A 20,970-nucleotide genomic window follows, 5' to 3' on the forward strand; every position below is an offset into this window, starting at 1 on the left:
GTTTGGAGGTTGAATATTAACTCTTCCAAAAGACAAACCATAGTTCTTACCACGTTGACACCTTCACGAGTACATCGAAACCCGAATCTACTTCACCTTCAGGTTGATCTTACGCCTATTCCCGTTTCAAGTACTATTACGTATCTCGGTGTCATTTTTGACACTCATCTTACCGGGACTCCACATCACAAAAAACTCATAGGTCAAGCGCAATATCGAGTTAATCTTCTCAAACGATTATTTGACACACCCTGGGGATTAAGGGCACATACCGTTCTCAATACATATAAAACCTTCATGCGGAGTACATTAACCTACGGACATACCGGGGCATCTGGGCGGATTAACCTGGGCATCTGGGCCCCTAAAATTCTATCAAAAACTAGCTATACTAGAACGCCATGCTATACGCATAGCCAAAACGTTTACTGTATGAAATGATCAATTTTCCGCCATTATTAACGCACCTGGAACAACTTAGTATACGTTACATCTGCAAACGTTTGGCACAGCCCCATCCTATGATTCTTGATATACTCCGCTACGATCGTGACAACGATGCTCCACCAACTTTCATTCACACCCCTCTCAAACACTTCACGACATTATATAATTTACAAATAGATGATAACATGTTGGACCCCGAAATATATACAATCACCCGACCTTATGAACTTTCATCTCATATATATCCATCATATGCACAGTAATATCTATTAACAAGGGCCTCCTCCGTCTTCATCAGTCCCTGAATCGCCTCAGGAACAGAAGATAACTTCATTCTTCTAAACTAACATAACCTTGTGATGTGACGCCCAAAGCACTGCTTTTCATCCATTCATTACATTTGTTCATTTTCTTTACTGCTGCCCTCAACTTTCTTTTTCCCTCATCATTTGTGTTTATGTAATAACTGGCAATGTTCACTTCTAGCCATTAATCTATTACTGCTTGTGTTATTTATTTATTTATTTATTTATTTATTCTTTTGAAATTATTTCAATCCCTGGATGTTCAATATTAATGTGATGAATAAAGAAATAATAAACCTGGCAACCCTTAGACCACCTACATTTCCATAGAGACAATAGATCTACATTGCAGCACTTACCCTAAGAAAGGGCACAACCCTTTAAACGGGACAACAAACTAAAAAAATCTGCTAGTACGATGGTCTATATGGTAGTACATCATGTTTTTCTCGCTTTAGTCACCAATGAAGAATACTAAGACACTGAACTTCATGAAATCCGTCAATAACGTTGCCTCAAATATGAACATCTAGTTGTTGCACAACATACATTACACGTCAATGTCGTGCAAAGAGTGGTACAAACTTTATCACTTAAGTTATGAAATCTTTCTTCATTCTCAAAATGTTTCGATATTTCTCCAACAGACTACCATTTTTCTGCCTGCATTTTAATTATTTCTTCGGAAAGAAAGTTTTCTGAAATGATGGGACAGTACTATGTGAGGTACAAGGTTTTTCTGCATCTTACACTTAGAGCTTCTTTCGGAACAAAATAAAACCTTTAAAAAATTATGAATTAACGGCTTTGTAATTCCAATCTTTGACCAAAGAATCAGAATAGATGTTGATCTAGGATGGAATTCCCACACCAGAAGGATCAAAGAAAGAGGAATTAAGGTTTCAGTCAATCAGGAGCATTTTCAATAATATCAAAATAACACATCATAAACAGGTTGAGAGTAATGTTTAAATGAAAACTAACAAAATTTGTTAATGTGGAAATAATATGATGTAATAAAGTATTTGCGGGTTTGCGTGAAAAACCTGTAAGTCGTACTAAAATAATGCACTGTGCGCGAGACGTTATTTGCCTTAACATAATATATGTAAATATAATAATATTTTAATGTAGTGTTCTGTATTTGTAAATATGAAGCGTGTATTTTCAAAACATGCTGAATACAAAAGTGTCCAATTTAGAATTGATATGGAAGAGTTCAAGAAGATTGCCGAACCTCTTACGTTAAATTTTGTCTTTTTTTGTGTCAAAACACGTTGTTTTCTGTGGTAAATTCTGTTTGAAATATCACTTGCGATAGCGTTTCAATGTAAAAAGATATAGCTTTTTGCCTTTTCTGAAGAATTCTAGCAAACGGATTTAGCATGTTTTGGAAATTCACTCCTCATATGGATGTGTACCCTAGCCAATAACATTAGCTTTCCAACATATCAATTATTTGCATAATATGTCTAATAAATTTCTTTTATTTTCCATTCTTAGGAAGCAACCTTAGTCTTATAGCTAAGACTTAAAAGGACCACATATCCTGTGTTCAAGCTGATAACCGAATAACGTATTTTCTGAGTTAAATACGGAACGGATACAACAATGAGGCATTATTTTTGGTTATATATTTTTCTTGCTGATTCTGTGCTTACTAAAGAATTTAGACTTGGCAGTAAAAGTAAGCAAATGACATGCGAGTGCGAGTGCGATTGTGTCGACACTGATACTAATAGAACAATTACCTCTATGTATGGTAGTAGCAACAGAGATATGAAGTCGTACGAACCGGTAATATCATTTTCCATATTTTATACTACAAGTAACTCATAGTAGTATGTTAGATTAGTATGTTACAAAGCTTTTTAATTGTTTTCTCATTTTGTATTTATTTGTCTTATTTTAACATTCCAAGGACACTTTCAAGCTTATTTCCTATACTTCATTTTCCAGTTCAAATCACGGGTATTTAGGTCTATACATTTCTTCTAAAATAATTGTAAGATTATCATCAAGATTATTAAGTAATGGCTATACATGTACATGGTAATTTGCGTCACACTGTATACATACATACGTATATTGAGAAGAATCTTTACTGTCAGAATGAATGTAAGAGTAACTTGGTTTTCAATAATATTGCAATAACTCATTATAGACAGGATTGGGTAATGTTTTAATGAAAACCAACAAAATTAGTTAATGTGAAAATTATATAACGAAATAAAATATTTACGTGACGAAACTTGTAAGACGTAGTAATTGTGGAATTTGGCATACGATCATCATATGATATTATACAGGGTGGTTCGGAAGTGGGCGTACTCCCCTTTAGTTTAAACAGCATAGTGTTCGTTATGGTAAAATGTCTGTACACAATTACCTTGAAGTCTTAAGAGTCATAAACATCGGTTCACGATCCATGCCGTAACGTAATTCTGCGTCTAGTTCCCGCAGGTGTTTTGCAGAGATCATCCGAAGTCACGAAGTTGAAGGCGTGTTCCACAGCTGCTCGTAATTTCTTACTTGTTGCTTTATGAAACCCCAGAGAGCATTGCCTAGTGTCGTCAGATCAGGCCATACAAAGGGAGCGGGTGAGGATGCACAACCTCTTGCAATCCAGCGGCCACGAAACGTCTGATTCTGGTAATTGCGGATTTGAATCGCGATGTGCGCTGGTGCTCCATCCTCCATGCACCACAACAGTGTCTTTGATACTGTTTACTTCCAATTGAAGCACCAACCACTCATTAAGCATATCCAGGTAGGAATGTCCATTAACATTGTCTTCGAAGGATTAAGGCCCAAAAATGTGTGTTGCACTCATTCCAGCCCACATAATTATGTGTGGTGAATTTTCTCCATCTTTTTGTAAAACTGCAAGTTTTCTTTACACCACATTACAACGTTCCGAGAATGCATACTACGGTAGATAGCATAAACTTATGTGAAAATGACTGTAGCATGGGATCGTTGGGAAGGAAACGCGTTAAGAAGAGTTCTGCATGCCTCTTTCCGCGCATCCACGTCGACGTCACTCAGTTCATTCACATGTATTGGACGAAACTATTTTTCATAGCACTTAAGAAAAATATTTGTATTCGGTGCAAAATAATAAGTAATAACGTTAAGAAAAAATGAAATAATCTCATTCACATTGCTATTGAATAGTTCTGTTATAATAATTTATTAAGATGTGTTACATCAACTTCATCGCGAAGACATTAAATGTCGACTAGAAGCAAAGAATTCGTGTCATTATTCAGTTCTAAATCTCTTGTCGTCGTGAATTCCGTCGATGAATTTGAGGCGTAAAATATATAAAACGATAATCATGCCTGTTGTTCTGTATGGTTGCGGAACATGGTCACGTACTCTAGGGGAAGAACGTAGATTGGAAGTATTTGAAAGCAAGATCCTGAGGCAAATATAAGGACCCATTATGAACGAGAGTGGCGAACGGCGGAATCTCCATAAAGAGGAGTTACATAATTTATACGGTTTATCAAACATTGTTAGGGTCATCAAGTCTAGGAAGCTCAGGTGGGTAGGTCAGGTAGCCAGAATGGAGGAAAGTAGGAACTCTTTCAAAGTCTTAACTGGAAGTCCAATCGGACGACAAAAAGGAAAACGGCCATTAGGAAGATATATTCGCAGCTGAGAGGACAATATTAAGATGAATCTCTTAGAAATAGAAATACAAAGTAGAAACTGGATCCAGTTGTCTAAGAATGGAACTCAATGGAGAGCTTTTGTGAACGCGGCATTGAACTTCCGGGTTCCATATGCTATAGAGTTAGTTAGTGTAATCAAATTGTAATTGTCCATTGATTATAGTAAATCTTACTGTTTATTACAACACAGGGATTAGGCATAACCCCATTTGGTAGACATAATTCCGATCGCATTAATTCTGGAACTCGATGTTCAAGATGATACTCGTAGTGAACAACAAATCACAGCAATAGAAGATTGTATACTGTCAAAAGTTAAGCAAGGTTGGCACATAAGAAGTTGTGACTTCGCTAATGCCTCAAACGTCCATGACCAAACAACGTTAATTCATCTGGAAAAACTGGCTACATAAAGAAACGGTATGTTTTCGTACCATATGATCTGCCTCGGAAACATTTACTTCGCCAAAGAGCTACCTGCGAGTCTCCACTGAAACGTATCGAAATCTAGCCATTTCCGAAACTGTTCATCACGAGTGATAAAAATCGATATCTATGACAACAATGTGCGAGAAAGATCTTGGCTGAGGTGAAGATAAGCTCCACAGTCTATGAAAATGCATACATTAAGGCCCAGGTGGATTATTTAGTGCGTGGATTGTGAATCGTATATTACAAATTGCTGCCGCCGGGCATAAGGATAGACTCGATACTGTCGGCAAGTCAAAACAATTGGGTTAATGTACAACGGTAGCAGCGTCAGATAGCATTTACATATAACGACTCGTCAGAAATAAAGTGGACGTGACCAACAAGCATTAATATATTCACTATGTATATCATGAAGTTGGCATTATATGCCTAGCGTTTGTTTCCGTTCTTTCAGAACGATCTAACCAGTGTTACGTTTGTTTCAAAAGTAGTCCATGAAACCCAAATGTCACAATTTTTGAGAACAAAAAAAAAAAAACATTTTCTGTAGCGACAACATTATGGTGTTACTAGAAAAATGGCAGAAGTTCATCCAAATTGACATACAATCATAGTCATACGTCTTGCAAATAAAATCAGAAAAATAAACACACTGCTGAACAAGACTGCACTTATTTAATATTAAAACACATTTACACGTGGTTTTTTTTTTTTTTTTTTTGTAAATGTGTTTTTATATTAAATAAGTGCAGTCTCGTTCAGCACTGTGTTTATTTTTCTACGTTAATTCAACAATACAACATACATGTGGTCTCAGAATGATATTTTCAAATCGCAATAAATGTATTTGTTATTTTGAGCTCAAAACTACCAATATTGTTTAGAAAACCTGATACAACAAATTATTTTGCACTTCAGCTTTTCAAACTTTCCACTACACTTTAAAGTTCTTACTCGTTACAAAATATGATTTTCGTAAACATTTCTGATATAATGTAAGCTTTCAATATTTCTTTGTTCTCTTATTGATTACTTTTAGCTTCTATGATAATTTTTCATGCATAGGAATGTGTCTTCCTATTGTGAAATCTCTAATAATTCCTTATGCACTCTCCTTCGAGCTTTCTCTATTTTGTTTGTGATGCATTATAAACTATTGTTAGAAATATGAACAACTAAATATGCTCATAAAACACTAGAGTTTGATATTGATTTAGAATTAGATTAGATGTTGCAATTTAATAGCTTTGTGCACTCTGTAAAGAAACAAGATAGCATCACATCAATCCTTATAGTAACTTACACATAAAACCATGGAGCAGCCCGATAGAATAATAATAAAGGGAAAACCAAAATAGGATAGTTCAGTTGTATAAACTCTTACATCAGTGTATGTTGCACTATGGTGCTTGTAAATTTGTTCGTATACTGGAAGTATTCTAGCTAGAGGGCACTAAAAGTATCTCGCAAGTTATCGTAGTGAGAAATCTTCATCGAAGTTGTGATGAGTAAGTCAAAGTAATCAGTCTTTTCTGATTGTTCTTTGCTTCCTTATTGTTTGGCAGTGTCAAGTGGCAATATATCTGCTTTGCAGCGTTGTTTATAAGTGTTTTTGCTGCATATGGACTATAATAAAATAAGGGGTAAGTAATGTAACTTTTCTTCATGTAAATATGGCAAAATTCTTGGTTTGAACAGTGAAGGTTAAACCCAATAGGGATCTCTGGAATACTCCAACCAACCATTCAAGAGCAGGAACTGTATTTCACAAGCAAAGATTGCACAAAAAAGGAAACAAATCGTGACTTCGTCAACAGTGTGGCAGAGAAAAGACAGCTTCATCCAGAATATATCCCTATATAAAATCAACAGCATTGCACAATTCCAGTCCCTGAGAACTCACCTAGATGACCTGGAGTTCCAGTTACCATACAACTCTACTGATTTGAGTGATCGACCCCGCCAAGTAAACTTTGTGATGGACAAACACCGTGTGCGTGGGTTTCCTCGGGGTTCTCCCGTTTCCTCCCACTTTCTTCATTCGAACATTTCATTCATTATTCATCTTTACCGTCTCCTTTAGCCTAACCGTCATAACCGTTGGACGTAAAACTCAAATATTTCATTTCATTTTACTTTATTTTGAATGATCGAAAAGGATTTTACGATTAAGAAACCACATAAGGAGCTGACGCTGACAAGAGCACACAAGGCAGCAAGACGCGAGTTTGTGACCTCATTATATAAGTTGGACAGGACAACTGAAACCACATAGTTTTCCCCTATGAAAATACAATTAGTATAGTAGGAAGAGATTGCCGTGTGAATTTGCAGATAGAAAGAGCAAAGAATTTGACGAACATTGTGTTCCATATGGAAATATTCAGTGACAGATTGATGATTGTTAGAGTATCGGAGAAAGTATGGATTATGAACAATCGGACAACGTGTTAGGAAGTTGTACTAACAAAAGAAAGGCGTTACTATGAATATAAATAATGTGCAATTGAGTCGTAGAAAAAGAGCCTTAAGTGGCTGTAGTTGTTTATGTGTTGTAATGGAGCCATAAGTGGCTGAAGAGTTTGATAATTAGGTTGGTGAGCCAAAAGTGGCTGTTTATAATTTAAATATATGAGCCAAGTGTGGCAAGTGATATTTTAGTTACAACCAAGTGTGGCTGGTTGTAGTTGTAAGGCAATAAAGGTTGATAGTGAATAGAAAGAGTTATCTACATTCTTAAGTTGACTTGGGTACATGTGAAATCTAGTTGAAGTAATATTTAACTCACTTAAAAATATACCCTAACAATGATATGGACTTGTTTCAACGCTAGGGACATTAGAAGGATAGATACATGAAAATATAGGTCCATGGAAAAAGCTAACATCAAATTGTGGAAAGTATAATTCGTACAACAGTTAAGGATTACTTCTCTGAAATAATATGCACTACTTCGTTTTCCAGAACTATAATGATTCCTGTCACCAAGCGGACATCGTTAATACGTGGTTCAAGAGTATGCGTATTCAAAGATTCTTGTTACTTTCAAACTTACCTGACTTCAATGCAATTGGAAATTTGAGGGATCAACAGAACAGAAGACTATACCAAGACTTTCCCCAATAGAGTGGGACTTATAGAGCCGATAATCGTGCAGTAGTTTCATGAAATCGACGTTGTACTTTGCAATAGCATGACTGGATGATGATGACTATAAAAGCCTATAGTGATCTACAAAATACTAGTGTGCAGTATTATGCCACCTCATTTTCGTACACAACCCTTCTGATATTCCATTTTTTTTTGTTTTGTACTATTCTTCTTGATTTTCTGCTTTTATATATAAATGTTTCTACAAAGAATATTGTTTCAAACGCGCATAGCTACTTATATATGTATACAAATTCATTATATTTATGTGAATAAGCTGAAACTGTATTGCAAGGATAAACTTCTCAATGCAAATATCCATTGTGATATTGCCAGAAATTCGGTAAATAGTCACGTTGGTAAATGTATCTTATAAAATCCATATTCAAACATGCGTCGCTTTCTTATTTACAGAGAGTACTTCTTTGTCAAAGTTTAAATGTTTTTTGTAGTATCTCAGTGCATAATCTATAGCTCCAATAGGTTCAAATTACAAAATGGAACAAGCTAAATTATACAGTTTATATATACCGATCAACTTACAAATTTGGAAATGTACCTTATATTAAATATTATTTTTGTTTTCAGTAAGAGGAAATTACCACTGCCGATATAAATTATATAATAGTATACTTTAGGTCTTACTTCCAAAAAGCAGAACTAATAGCAGTTTTCTGTTCCCAGGAGGAGGAAAGTAGCCCAAGTGCCATGCTATACAACTCCACGGTATCTGCTAAGTGCTCAATAGATTAGACGTACATAAGATTTGTGAGCTACTGAAAGTTTTTCTCTAGGCATTCTGTGAAATTCATTTTGCACAGAGCTTAGTAGTGGAATATAGTTCGACGTATCCTTTCTGCTACAAGATATTCACGTACCGGTTATGTAATCATCTACACTCACCATGAAGCAGCTTATGATCCATGATTATAAGAACTTCTTGCTTTATTTGGCATAAGTCATCATTTCTCGAAGTTTATCAATTAATCAAAAATAAAGTTCAATTATTTTAACTTAGTTGTCGTAATCTAAAATGGAATTAACGATTTTATACATTTCGGTGTGATACTAAATCTGTATCTTAAATTCTGTCGATAAGATTCAAATGGAAATTAAACATATTTTAGGTGGGATTCTACTTGTTCCTTCAATGCATAAGAATGTAAGATACATTGCTAAATTCACATTGAATCATCATGCATATTAATCAGAAAGATAATATTTTTACAATTGTATTATAAAATGAGGGTCGCTCCACACTGACTTGCACTGTTCTTTTTTTCTTCTTTCAGAGTTCACCCTTGATCTTATCATTACAGCTGGAAGTAGCACTTATGTCTGCCTTTAGGTGGAAGAACAATACAGAGGTTATCCCTGGAAGTGTAGTTTCCAAGTGTTATCCCTGGAAACTACAATACATTTAACCAACAAATGTCACTACGTGAGCGGACAACATGGAAGGCGATGTGCTTAGCAAGGACAACGCTGGGCAACGTGGTTTCTATCACAAGAGGATGTATAGACTGCGGAAATTTACAGCAGATTTGCGGCAGTGTGTAGACAGTACGCACCGTCACGGAAAACTGTATAGAATTGGGCTAGACGACTGGAAAAATGGCAGCACATCAACGGGCTGCTTTCAGGGATTTAGGAATCCACCTGGGAGAAACCCTACCCATATTTAGGCGTTTGTGGATTATGCCGTGCAGAGTGATTCTGGTAAGTCTTGTGGCTGCCTCCAGTTCCTTGAACGTGATGCACCTCTTGTCCTAAATAAGCCGCTCCACTCTTGAAGTGTTCACTGGTGTTGTCACAGTCACTTTCCTTCCTTAACTGGTTCCCTTCTCCATTGATGTACGGCCACTTTTCCAGATTTCTGCCCAATTGTATATGGTTTTGCGTGACTGTGTACACTTTCCACACACTGCCACAAATCGCCTACGAATTGCCGCAGTATGTACATCCTCTTTCTACAGAGACCACGTTGTCCAGCGCTGTCCTTGCTCATCACCTTCCACGTTGTGCGCTCACGTTTTTATAGCTGTTGGTGAAATGTGCTGTAGTTTCCACGGATTACACTTTTCTGTATTGTTCTTCCACCCAAAGGCAGACATAAGTACTACTTCCTTTCAACTATAATGACGAGCTCAACGGTGGACCCTGAAAGAAGAAAAAAGCAACGTGTAAATTGAAAGTCATATCCAAATTGAAAAGGCATATCCCTTGCTAGTACAATATGATTTTCATCTATAGTAATTAACTATTTTGTAGCTACAAAATAGTTATGTCTTAGACATGTGTGCGAGAAACATTCCGGATAATGAACGAGGTTTTGTACTAGTTTAAAATCAAATCCGAGGATGGAGACAGCTCGCGTAGTAGGAGGTACCAGTTTGTTCAACTTTATCCAAGATAACTGAAATCAGTGTGAACGGCCACATTTAATTGGGTGTGGTGATGAAGATTTTAGTAGAGAACAACAGAAAAACAGATGAAATGCACTTCGACTTCCGACACAATGTAGTGATTCAGCAATCAGTCACAGTATGATATCTTTATAGTCCAAGCTATTCAAGTTTGGCCTTGCGTTTGTCACTATTGATAACATTTTAATGGATATGATCTCATAGCTCTTATTTCTGGAAACTTCAGCAAGTTTGACAACATTCACAATGTGTAAAAAATTTTAGTGCAAATACAAGACTGAAAATACTAACATTCTGTTCGAAAGAATAAACACAAGAATTCATTACTATTTGCTTTTGTGAAAACGGAGTGCATTGTAGGTTCAAAAATAGTTTCTTTTTCTTTTCATTGGCAGTAAAGAGTTAAAATACGCACTAAATGACATATGATCGCATTATTATAATAGGCCAGATTTAGCGTCTCATGATTCCAACCTGATTGCACGCCAGAAAGGGTTCATTCTAGGTCAATATTTCGACAATAATGAAAAAGTAAACCGGGTTGCCTTACAGTTATTAAGTCATTCTGACAAACGTTCGTGTAACGAGACTTCAAAAATCTTAGAATAACGTTGGGGTAAATGTACAAGGTGTTCAAATAAAACCTCCCTGATTACAAATATTTATTGCATAGAAACTATTAGTGCCAGAGTATAACGGCTTGCGTCATCTTGAAGAGCAACTCAATCAATTTTCGTCTATATATATGCACATTAATATAGGCCCCGTTAGTTGCTCTCAGAATATCCAGGCGATATTCAATTTCCAGCCATGTGTTGTGTAGCATGTCCGGTGTGATCGAAATTGATGCCTTCTTCAATTTTGTGACGAATAGCAGGAATATCTCATACAGGTGTTGCGTAGACTCTATCTTTGACATAGGAAGAAATCTATAGAAGTTCCAAGATCCTATCGGGAGATCCTATCTATCGGGAGATCGCAGTGGCCAAGTAGTGGGCCCATTACATCCAATCCATAGCTATGGGAACATTCGAAATAAAGCCCCACGAAGAGCCAACAACCAGTGTGATGTTTACCATCAAGTTGGAATATCACGTTTGGTTGCAAAGGAAGTAGCTGCGGAAAAGCAAATTGTTCAAGCATGTCTAGATAAACTGGACCAGTTATTGTGTGCTCCATGAAGAAAAATGGTTCTTTAACTTTGTAGTCTCCCAAAGGAAACCAGATATCCATTTGTCTAGCTATCTTTGACATATTGACAAACAACGTATGTGGGTTCGGAACTCCAAATGCGCACATTGTGATAATTCACCTTGCCTGATGTGTAGAATTTGCCTCATCACTGAAAATGAGACTCCCAAGTAATCGGAATCAACCTCGATTAGTTCCAGTATTCTGGAAACCTGGTTCCTTTTGTAGGTCATCGGGCTGGAGGGCCCGATCGATTTGCACCTTATATGCATACAAACGCATTATTTTATGGAGCACTTTATAGACCGTTGAACACGGAATGTTCAGCTCGCGTAACATTCTGTGATCTGAATTTGTTTGGCTTCTAGTGAAGGCTTCCCTCATCCACAGTTTCCTCTGACATTCGTGCTTAGCCCGAGCCAGGCTGTTTCTTGACACTCCCCGTGGCTAAAAACTCTCAAACCATGTTTTAATGGTCTTGACGTCTGGTCTGTCCCGTTGGTACTTTCGTCTGAAGTTCCTTTGCACGGAAATTGGTGAAGTACTCTCAGCCAACCACACCATGCACTTTGCGCTCTCTTGTGCTGTTCACATCTTTATTCATGAAGACCTGTAACAAATAATAAAAAATCATATAAACTTTGTTACTGAACATCTGCAACAAAGAACAAAAATTAACAATCAACAACAAAAAACATGTTTGAGTTTCCTTAAAATACTAACTTACGTTATATTCTATTTATTTTTCTTCAAAAAAGACCGAATTGACTTGAATGTTCCTCGTATTAATGATAATAACCATCTTAGCGTGTCATATATTATGTATGTCAACAAGTGTGAGGAATATATTCATTATTTTATTTCTATGCATAAGATATGCCCTTCTTTATTGTCAAACTTGGTAATTTATTCGGGAATACTGCTATACTTTCAACACAAAATTCCTTTTAATGGCATTAAGTTACTTAATTACTATGAAATTATACATACGTAATAATGTTTATTAATACTGTTATTTATTTCCAGAGCTGTCTAATCATTACGAGGTATGAAGCAAGAAGTTGTTCTGATTATGATAATTTCCTTCAAATATATAAGTTTAATGCGGAGAGAAGTGGCCTTTGTGAATACCAAATTACTACTAAAATAGAAGTTAAGAGAACACTATACGAACCGATACAGGTAAATAAATAGAGGTAAAATTCTCACACTGACTAAAGTCAGAGTAAGAAATGTGTGTATTTCAAATGGAAATTGTCTCCTAGATTAGTTAAATTCGATACCTTTCCTTAAATAGTCATCAAAATATAACAGAACATACAATTTACACAATATACACAATATACCAATATACACAATTTACACACAATATAACTATTCACTAATAATTTAAAAATTCAATTGCTAGGACTATAGCAATATAGATATATATATATATATATATATATATATATATATATATATATATATAGAGAGAGAGAGAGAGAGAGAGAGATAGGTAGATAGATAGATAGATATAAATATAGATATATGTGGAATTTCAGTGATGCTTTCCAAACTCAGAGGTATAAAAGATGATGCCGAAAGAAGCAATTTAAGGATAATAATGAGTTTCCGGAAATGCGTCAGTTTGAAGATTGGGCCCTGGACTATTTGTAGCAACGGGACAAAAATTGTCATAACAAGAGAAGGGAATGCCGGATTAAGGTCCGATCAAAGGCAGAGTGCAAAACTTAACTTGGAGATTTCATTAATGTAAGAATGAATTGAAAGCAGTGGAGGCGCAAGGGTAATCCCCAAAGAAATACAGGATATTTCGAACATCTGCAACAAACTTGGGACGAGAAATTGATAACTGTGTTCATTACAGATGTTTCGGACAGCCATGATGCCAGTAGCTTAAGTATGACCTGCACACAGTAGTATGCTATGAAAGAACTAGATGCTGTGGAAGAAAGAACGTTATACATGATGGGGACTGTGCACGTGGGAAAAGTGGATAGGGAGGGCGGGCAAGCACAAAAGAAGGAATCCTAGGTGAAAACTACTACTAGCATATGCGACAGTACAATAATTACAAAATAGGAGTGTGAAAGAAAGCCGTAGCAGGATGGCAGTAAGTGTGCCGCGCAGAAATGGAATGGTTCAGCAAAACGTGACTCACGATCCACTGACCCACCACACACCGTGACCCACGATCCGCTCTCATCCACCATGCCATATAAATCAACACACCAAGCCTGACCCACGAATTTAATATTGTACGAGTGGGTCACTTATTGTGCTGGATCATGGGTCATTGTGGGTTGCATCATTTGTCTGATTAGTGTTAGTCCGTTGTGACTCGCGAGTCATGGAAAAACTTAGGTTCGCGTGGGTCATCAAAATGACTCAAAACCCACCGATCTACGCTTAAACTGTACTACGTGACCCACGGCCACTGGCCCACTGTAACTCGCAGCGCAGATGAACGTAAACGATTCTGGTTAGCTGCATGTTGGTTTACTTAAAATTATGTTAATGTATCAAAAAAGTTATAGACGACGTTTATCGCACATATCGACAAAAGCAAGTGATGTAGTCATATTCTTACACGAATAGGTGTGAACACATTTTCTGTTTAAAACAAGACAAATACAGAGAGAGTAAGTAAAGGACCTGTAGACAGCGTGCCAGTCGACACCAACGATAGCACGGATGTAAGCACGTAATCTCTACTACAATTCGAAAGATTCTCGTGTCTACGGCATCAGCATTCAGTTGCCCATGAGGTGTTTCGCCAAATGTGGTTGATAAAGCCTGTTTTAGTTGGTTAGTGTTGAAAACTGGTGTCGTGTCCGTCCGATTGTAGTTTGTGTGAATTCCGTGTGATACACAGTACTGTGTTGAAGGTACTGGATGAACAGGGATTGCATCCCTACCGTCCACAAAGAGTGAAAACACTGAGTGGCGCTGACTACGACTCTCCTGTCGTATTTTGTGAATGGCTTGTGCAGTGCTGTGTGGCCGATCCTCACTTTCATACCTCGGTATTGTTCACCGACCACGCCTGTTTTACCACAGACGATGTGTTTAATAGTCGTAATAGTAACGTGGGCCGCCGAAGAACCTCATGCAACAATTTTACGGAGCCATCAAGAGAACTTTGCTGTGAACTTGTACGCAGGCACCGTTCGTGACTACTTACTAGGCCTCTATCTTATTCCTCCACGCTGAACAGCACCAGTGTACCGGTGTTTCTGCAGCATACGCTTCCAGAAGTATTAGAAACTGTCCCGCTTGGTGTTCGACAGCAGATGTATTTTCAGCATGACGGAGTGCCAGCCCACTTTATTGCTGTTGCTCGTGCTTATCTTGGTGAAACATTCCCAGATAATTGGATCAGGCTAGTGAGTCGTGTTGCATGGCTCAATCGTTCGCCGGATCTCACGCCACTTGAATTATTCTTATGGGGTTATATGAAAACCTTTCTCAATGAAACTCCTGTAGAGAGCAAATATTACTTCCTGGCAAGCATCCTCGCTGCCACTGACATCATCCGAACCCGCCAGAGATATTTGCGCGTGTACGATAAACCTTTCTTCGACGCTGTTATGCATGCATCGACGCCAGGGGACATCATTTTGAAAATCTACCGTGAAACTGTACATATTAACTACAGTATCTATATTTTATTACCGTACATTTACAATGTTTACACGGTATAGTTTATTTGGCTTAGTCTTACGAGAATTATCTAATGGCTATGTTCTGTGTTGTGTGACAAACGTATTCGCATTCTTTCTGTACGATACCCAAGGGATTTTGCAGCTATCTTTCTTTCTTATTTTACATTCGCTGCACACACATATGACGTCTACACTGAATCAGTTTCCCAGAATTATTTGTGTTCGCCTGCGCGGACCGTCCTAATACGGCTTTCTTTCACACTCCTACCATGCAGGAACTGTCGCATGTGCTAGTAGTAGTCTACAACGATACATGTATTCCAACGTCTTTATTCTATCTTTATTTGTATTTGTGGGCAAAATGTACTTTTCATTTATGCACAAGCTGTTCAAGAAAGGAAGAAGAATATGAAAAGAGATATAAATGTAATTTCTTTTCTGGTGTTATGCGATAATATTTTGATATAATAGTGATTCGACGATCTGAGTTTAGTTGTCATAGCAACGGAACAAAATTAAACATAACTTAGGATTCATCTCGTGATATCTATATGTACCATATTTAAAAGAGTGTACCTGTTTAACTTGTTTCGTATTATAATAAAAGGTAATATCTTGATGCACTGTATAAAATGGATTTTGATATATCAGTAGCCTTAGTTATATAAATATACAAACTGAGGACCTTTTTAATGTCATCATATAATTTGGTGGTCCTCGCCGCAGGATTGTCGTTATACATTTGATGATTTCCGTCAAGGATTACATTTATATCTTATATAATTTGGTGGTTTGCCGCCAGGACCTTAGGAGATTCGTATGAAGTTAAGTAGACAATCTCCTAAATAACAAATTCCGTGTGTGCAGATTTACTTTAAGGCTTCATAGTGATTTTTTTAAAAGAAATATCGAAACGGAGTATACATTATTAAGGAGTGGTAAAAAAATTTTCAGGACTATCAGAATGAGTTGTCCTGATGTTGGAAATGCAACAGAATGAAATGGTAGCAGGGAAATGAACCTTTCTGACCTCACAGATCTCATTAAACAATTAAAGCAAGATTTTAATGAACTTGATAGTAAAATAGATCAACAGATGAGACAATTAAAGCAATATTTTGGTGATCCAATGGATCAACAAACGAAACGAATGAACTAACTTGATAGTAAAATCGATCAACAGCTGGGACAATTAAAGCAGGATTTTGGTGATCGAATGGATCAACAAACGGAACAAATCTAACAACTTGATAATAAAATCGATCAGACTAATCTACTAATTGAACAAAGTGATCTTAAAATGAAACGAATTATACATAGATTCACTGAGATGCAAAATTCTATTGAAGTAATAAAAACTGTAGTTAATGATCACGCTACCCAAATAAATAAACCTGAACCTTCCACAGAAACTATGAGGAATACAGATCCTACATTTGCATCAACAAACAATAGTCCATCATTGATTTAAATGTGTGGATGAAATTTGCTGACTGTTCACAAAAACATACTGCGGTATTGGTTCGATCAGACTATCCCAACTCCTCTCTACATTCAACTGTTTTAGATTGCATTACTGATGCTTTGTGCAACGAAGATTTTAGTATGTGTCAATATGCGAAAAGTTATGGTCATCTTCGTCTAGTGAATGCCATTGGTTGCTTGTATTCATAGTATATTCAGCATGACATTAATTCTGGAGATGAAATAATGGTAATATAAACGTTTAATGATATATTTACGACATTAGTTCATGTAGTATGAGGAAAATTGATTCCAGTATTCGTGAAATTCAGAAAGAGAACATGTGTTCTCACCAATGCTTGTAGTGATTGGTCGATTGAGTTGGAGCTGTTGAATTGTTCATTTAACAAAAAGACCAAAATGATAATAGTGAAAAATCCGATGGTGCTTTTACAGAAGGTGATGTAGTGCGTTGACTTTAATCATCTGTATGACATTGCAAAATTTTGAAAATCCATCAATGGTGCAATACAACACTAACATGAATCGAACCAACCTTAATGGAAGCCAAGTTCGAAATGTTCATGTAAAAGTAAACTGTGATCCCAAGTAATGTTAAATTCACGTGTATTGGTAATGTAACCGAACCTAATTACAGAGGAAACAAAAACATTGGTAGGACAAACTACCTTGAATATTGTGGAAAGAATAGGTACATATCTGTTAGAAGACACGACTTCTCGCTACCACTAAAAAAATGAGAACTGAACCTAATTTTACCAGTAAGATAACCCAACATAACCTTAGTAGTTACTATCGCCTTGGTGAAAGGAGGTCACACAAGCTTGTTCACATCTCTTATTCACGTTAGTCTTAAATTAGAAAGTTTCCCAATCATCTCCCTCACCTGGAAGTATATACATGCTTGGCCAACCTTTGCTTGAGCTTGGGAAGGACTCAAGCAGAAAGGTTGGTAACAACGTATTTGGTCGCGTCCGAACTATCCAAAAAAAATAAGTATTAGCAAAAAAATTTTGATTTTACCTCTTTTTTTTTAACCTGAATGCAAAGTTTGTCGCGAGGGATAGTTCACTACACAAGCATAATTGTAATTATGTACGTTCCGCAACCTATTCTCGCGTATATGTTCAAAACTAAAAACAGCAACAAACAAGATTCGAGGAAAGCAACAAAATAGAAACTCCGGGACTGAGTTATAGACTGTTCATATTTAACAAGAAGCAACAGTAATAATCTTACATGCACTGGACACTACATCATAAATTTTGATATTAAAGTACACCTGAGCTGAAATGGACAACAAGTATTAAACATGAATATTACACGACAACGTTTTTATCATTCGTATCAAATACACAACAACATTAGAGCTCGTATTGTAAATGACAACTTTTCTTCATGAAATTCCTAACTAGCTAAACACTGTTTAAGAGCAATGAAATTATATGTATCGAAAATAAGAATACGCATGCGATTTTAGTATTATAGTGGCCTTACTGATCGGACGTCTATATAATTATCCTTTCTTGTATTTTTTTTTAAATCAACTTTCGATGTTAATGGAAGACGATGTAACTAGTGCATAATCCACAATTCAAAAGACACGATTAGTTCCACCTTAAACTGTTGATATGTCTCTGGATCAGGAAAGTTTTGGGTATTGCTCGCACGAATCACTCGAGGATTGCTCCTACTATATCAATATGTATTACTTACAGTACTGTATCCCTAGAGATGATGTGTTGATTTCGTTGTCCCTTTTTGATTGCGTGACGTTCAAGTTCAGCCAAGTTCATTGTTTCGGGTTCCTTTCAATTAATGCTTCGACTAATAATTTCAGATATCACTCACGTAGATTAAACTCATTTGTATCCACTAACTAAACGTCGATGTTTCTTATACTTATTGATTTCACTACCAAAATGTCTTCTTTAATCGGGAGGCGTGCTGCACCTCTTGAGTCTTCGGTCCCGATTGCTTAGCGTCCCTCAGGATTACACAAAGCATGTGAGCAGAGTACACTTAGGACGTAACATAGTTTCTGATTGGTCAGTCATTGAAAAGTTGTCCAATCACCACTCACTTTAGAAAATCACCGGAAGTACGAAATGATCTAGTAGCTTCTAGAACATTCTCGAAGCTATACAACCGGAAGTTCCAATGTCTTCGAAACAAAGGATCCCTGCTTTGCACACACACACATTCACAAGAAAAGTCAGTTTGTGGCGTCGAAGAGAACTCATGCTGAACGAATATGCGCATAGTTGCCAACCATTAACCTTTGTCACTAAAAGTCAATTATTAATTTAATAAAATATACGCATTAATTTTTCTTGCTTCGATGGTCGATAGCAAATGGCGCCCACAGAGAATTGGCAATATTGTATTAATAAAATTGCGAAAGGACCCTGGAATGTTTATATGTGGTCCTTGATTTTGATGCACCCTGTATATAGTTTGATTCTACTGTTTCATGGTAACGGTGAACACAATGTTTCCTTATGGGGACGGATACGTCACTATAACACTATATAGGAGCAACTTGGGATAAATGTGGAACATTAGTTGTATAATTTAGGGGAACTATTTATTGTTGACACAGTGGTAGGAGCACTATTGGTGGAGCATTATTTACGAAGCACTAGTAACGCCATTTTGCACTATTTTATACGCCTTGTTATTATTTGAGTAATAGGTCTTTCACCTGTATGTTCGGCCACCTTTTTTTTCGGCCACTTTTATATAATTACGAAATGTTTTCTGTCCTTTAATGTCTTTTCACTGAAATATGTAATTTTCTGTCATTCATTAATTTTCACTTAGTATTTTGGACTATGGTTTCTCACCGTGTGTTTGTGTTATACTTGTTCACTAACAACAAAATTTACTTACTGCAACATTACAAAAATAATACTTAACAAACATACAAATCCCATTTGGGTAAAAATTTAACATTATATAAAAAGGAATATTCTTTCGGCCTAACGACATCATACGTGACAAAACGTTTTTTTTTTTTAACCGGAAACGTATCGGAGACGAACTTAGAACTCAAAAATTTAGATGGAGTCAATGACGAAATCGAATTTGTGCATTGCCTTACAATATATAAACCTCAATACTCATTGGCTATAAACAAATTTTGAAAAGCTTCTCCTTTTTTTTCACAAAAAATATGGATATCCTTTTCAAACATTTCAAAAAAAATCGATACAATCCAAAATGAAAAAATATTATCAATGTAGTGATCTTCGTCATTACAACTTAACAACATTAAACTTTAAAAATCATTCACTTATCAATTTGTTGGAACAAAACTCAACAATCCTAAAATTGTATTTTGCAATATATCTTGCTCTTATATGTTTTATCATGTGGTTCAGTATTTGAGAGGATTTTTAAAACAAAGATTCGTTCTTAACAATGCTTAACCATTCCCTAACAATATGACGGCATACATTAAGGCTACATAACTATTCATATTTTCTGGGTATTTGAGAAATATCATCTTCAGCACTTTCCCTACTAACACATTTTTATCGCATTTACATTTAATTACATCGAGGGCACAACGTCAACCTCGGTAAACAACATTTTCATAAAACCATTTCGTCGCTACTACTATCAGAGTATAGCCTTGCTACTGCTATCAGAGCATAGCCTGTTTTCGTTAAACGCCTTGTGACATCTCTGTCCGAGATATACTTTATCAACGGGGTACACACACACATAGATATTCACAATATTCCTTAAACCCATTTGCAAACATCGTTATATATTCGCCTTATGCCTCAGATAATTTATTACCTATTATTATTCCTTGGCAATCCTTGACCTCTCATATTCATTATAATTACCACTCGTACTTCTCAATGACCAAAACAAACTTAGAATACAAGCTTGCTTCATTCTCATTAAAGCAGATGATTGTTGACTATGTTGACGAACTAAAAAAAAATATTTATTTGTCTATTTTCCCCTTTTTTTTCAAATAAGTATTCTTGTTTTTAAACAGATTTACTTTAAAGTTAACGCCAAAAGTTTGAAAAATGTATCTGAAGGTCTCCGTTACCTTCCATTTTTTTTTAAATCGATAACAAAGATAATGAAGTAAAAATGTAAAAGTTCGACAAGAAAAAGAATATCTAATTCAATAGTATCTGCATAATTATTGAACTGAACTATA

General features: G+C 36.2%; 1 protein-coding gene across 1 annotated transcript in view; it reads left to right on the forward strand.

Moving 5' to 3' along the window:
- The first annotated feature begins 2,264 nt into the window (after positions 1-2,264).
- LOC145670555 (uncharacterized) overlaps positions 2,265-20,970 on the forward strand; it is a 44,044-nt gene continuing 25,338 nt past the window's right edge. Inside the window, exons 1-2 of the mRNA XM_081739360.1 lie at positions 2,265-2,549; positions 12,658-12,813. Of these exons, the coding sequence (XP_081595486.1) occupies positions 2,364-2,549; positions 12,658-12,813 (342 nt within the window). The 5' untranslated portion in view covers positions 2,265-2,363. The remainder of the gene's footprint in view (positions 2,550-12,657; positions 12,814-20,970) is intronic.

The sequence above is a fragment of the Thermobia domestica genome, chromosome 14 (assembly GCF_964235325.1).
Source record: "Thermobia domestica chromosome 14, izTheDome1.hap1.1, whole genome shotgun sequence".
Taxonomy (NCBI): domain Eukaryota; kingdom Metazoa; phylum Arthropoda; class Insecta; order Zygentoma; family Lepismatidae; genus Thermobia; species Thermobia domestica.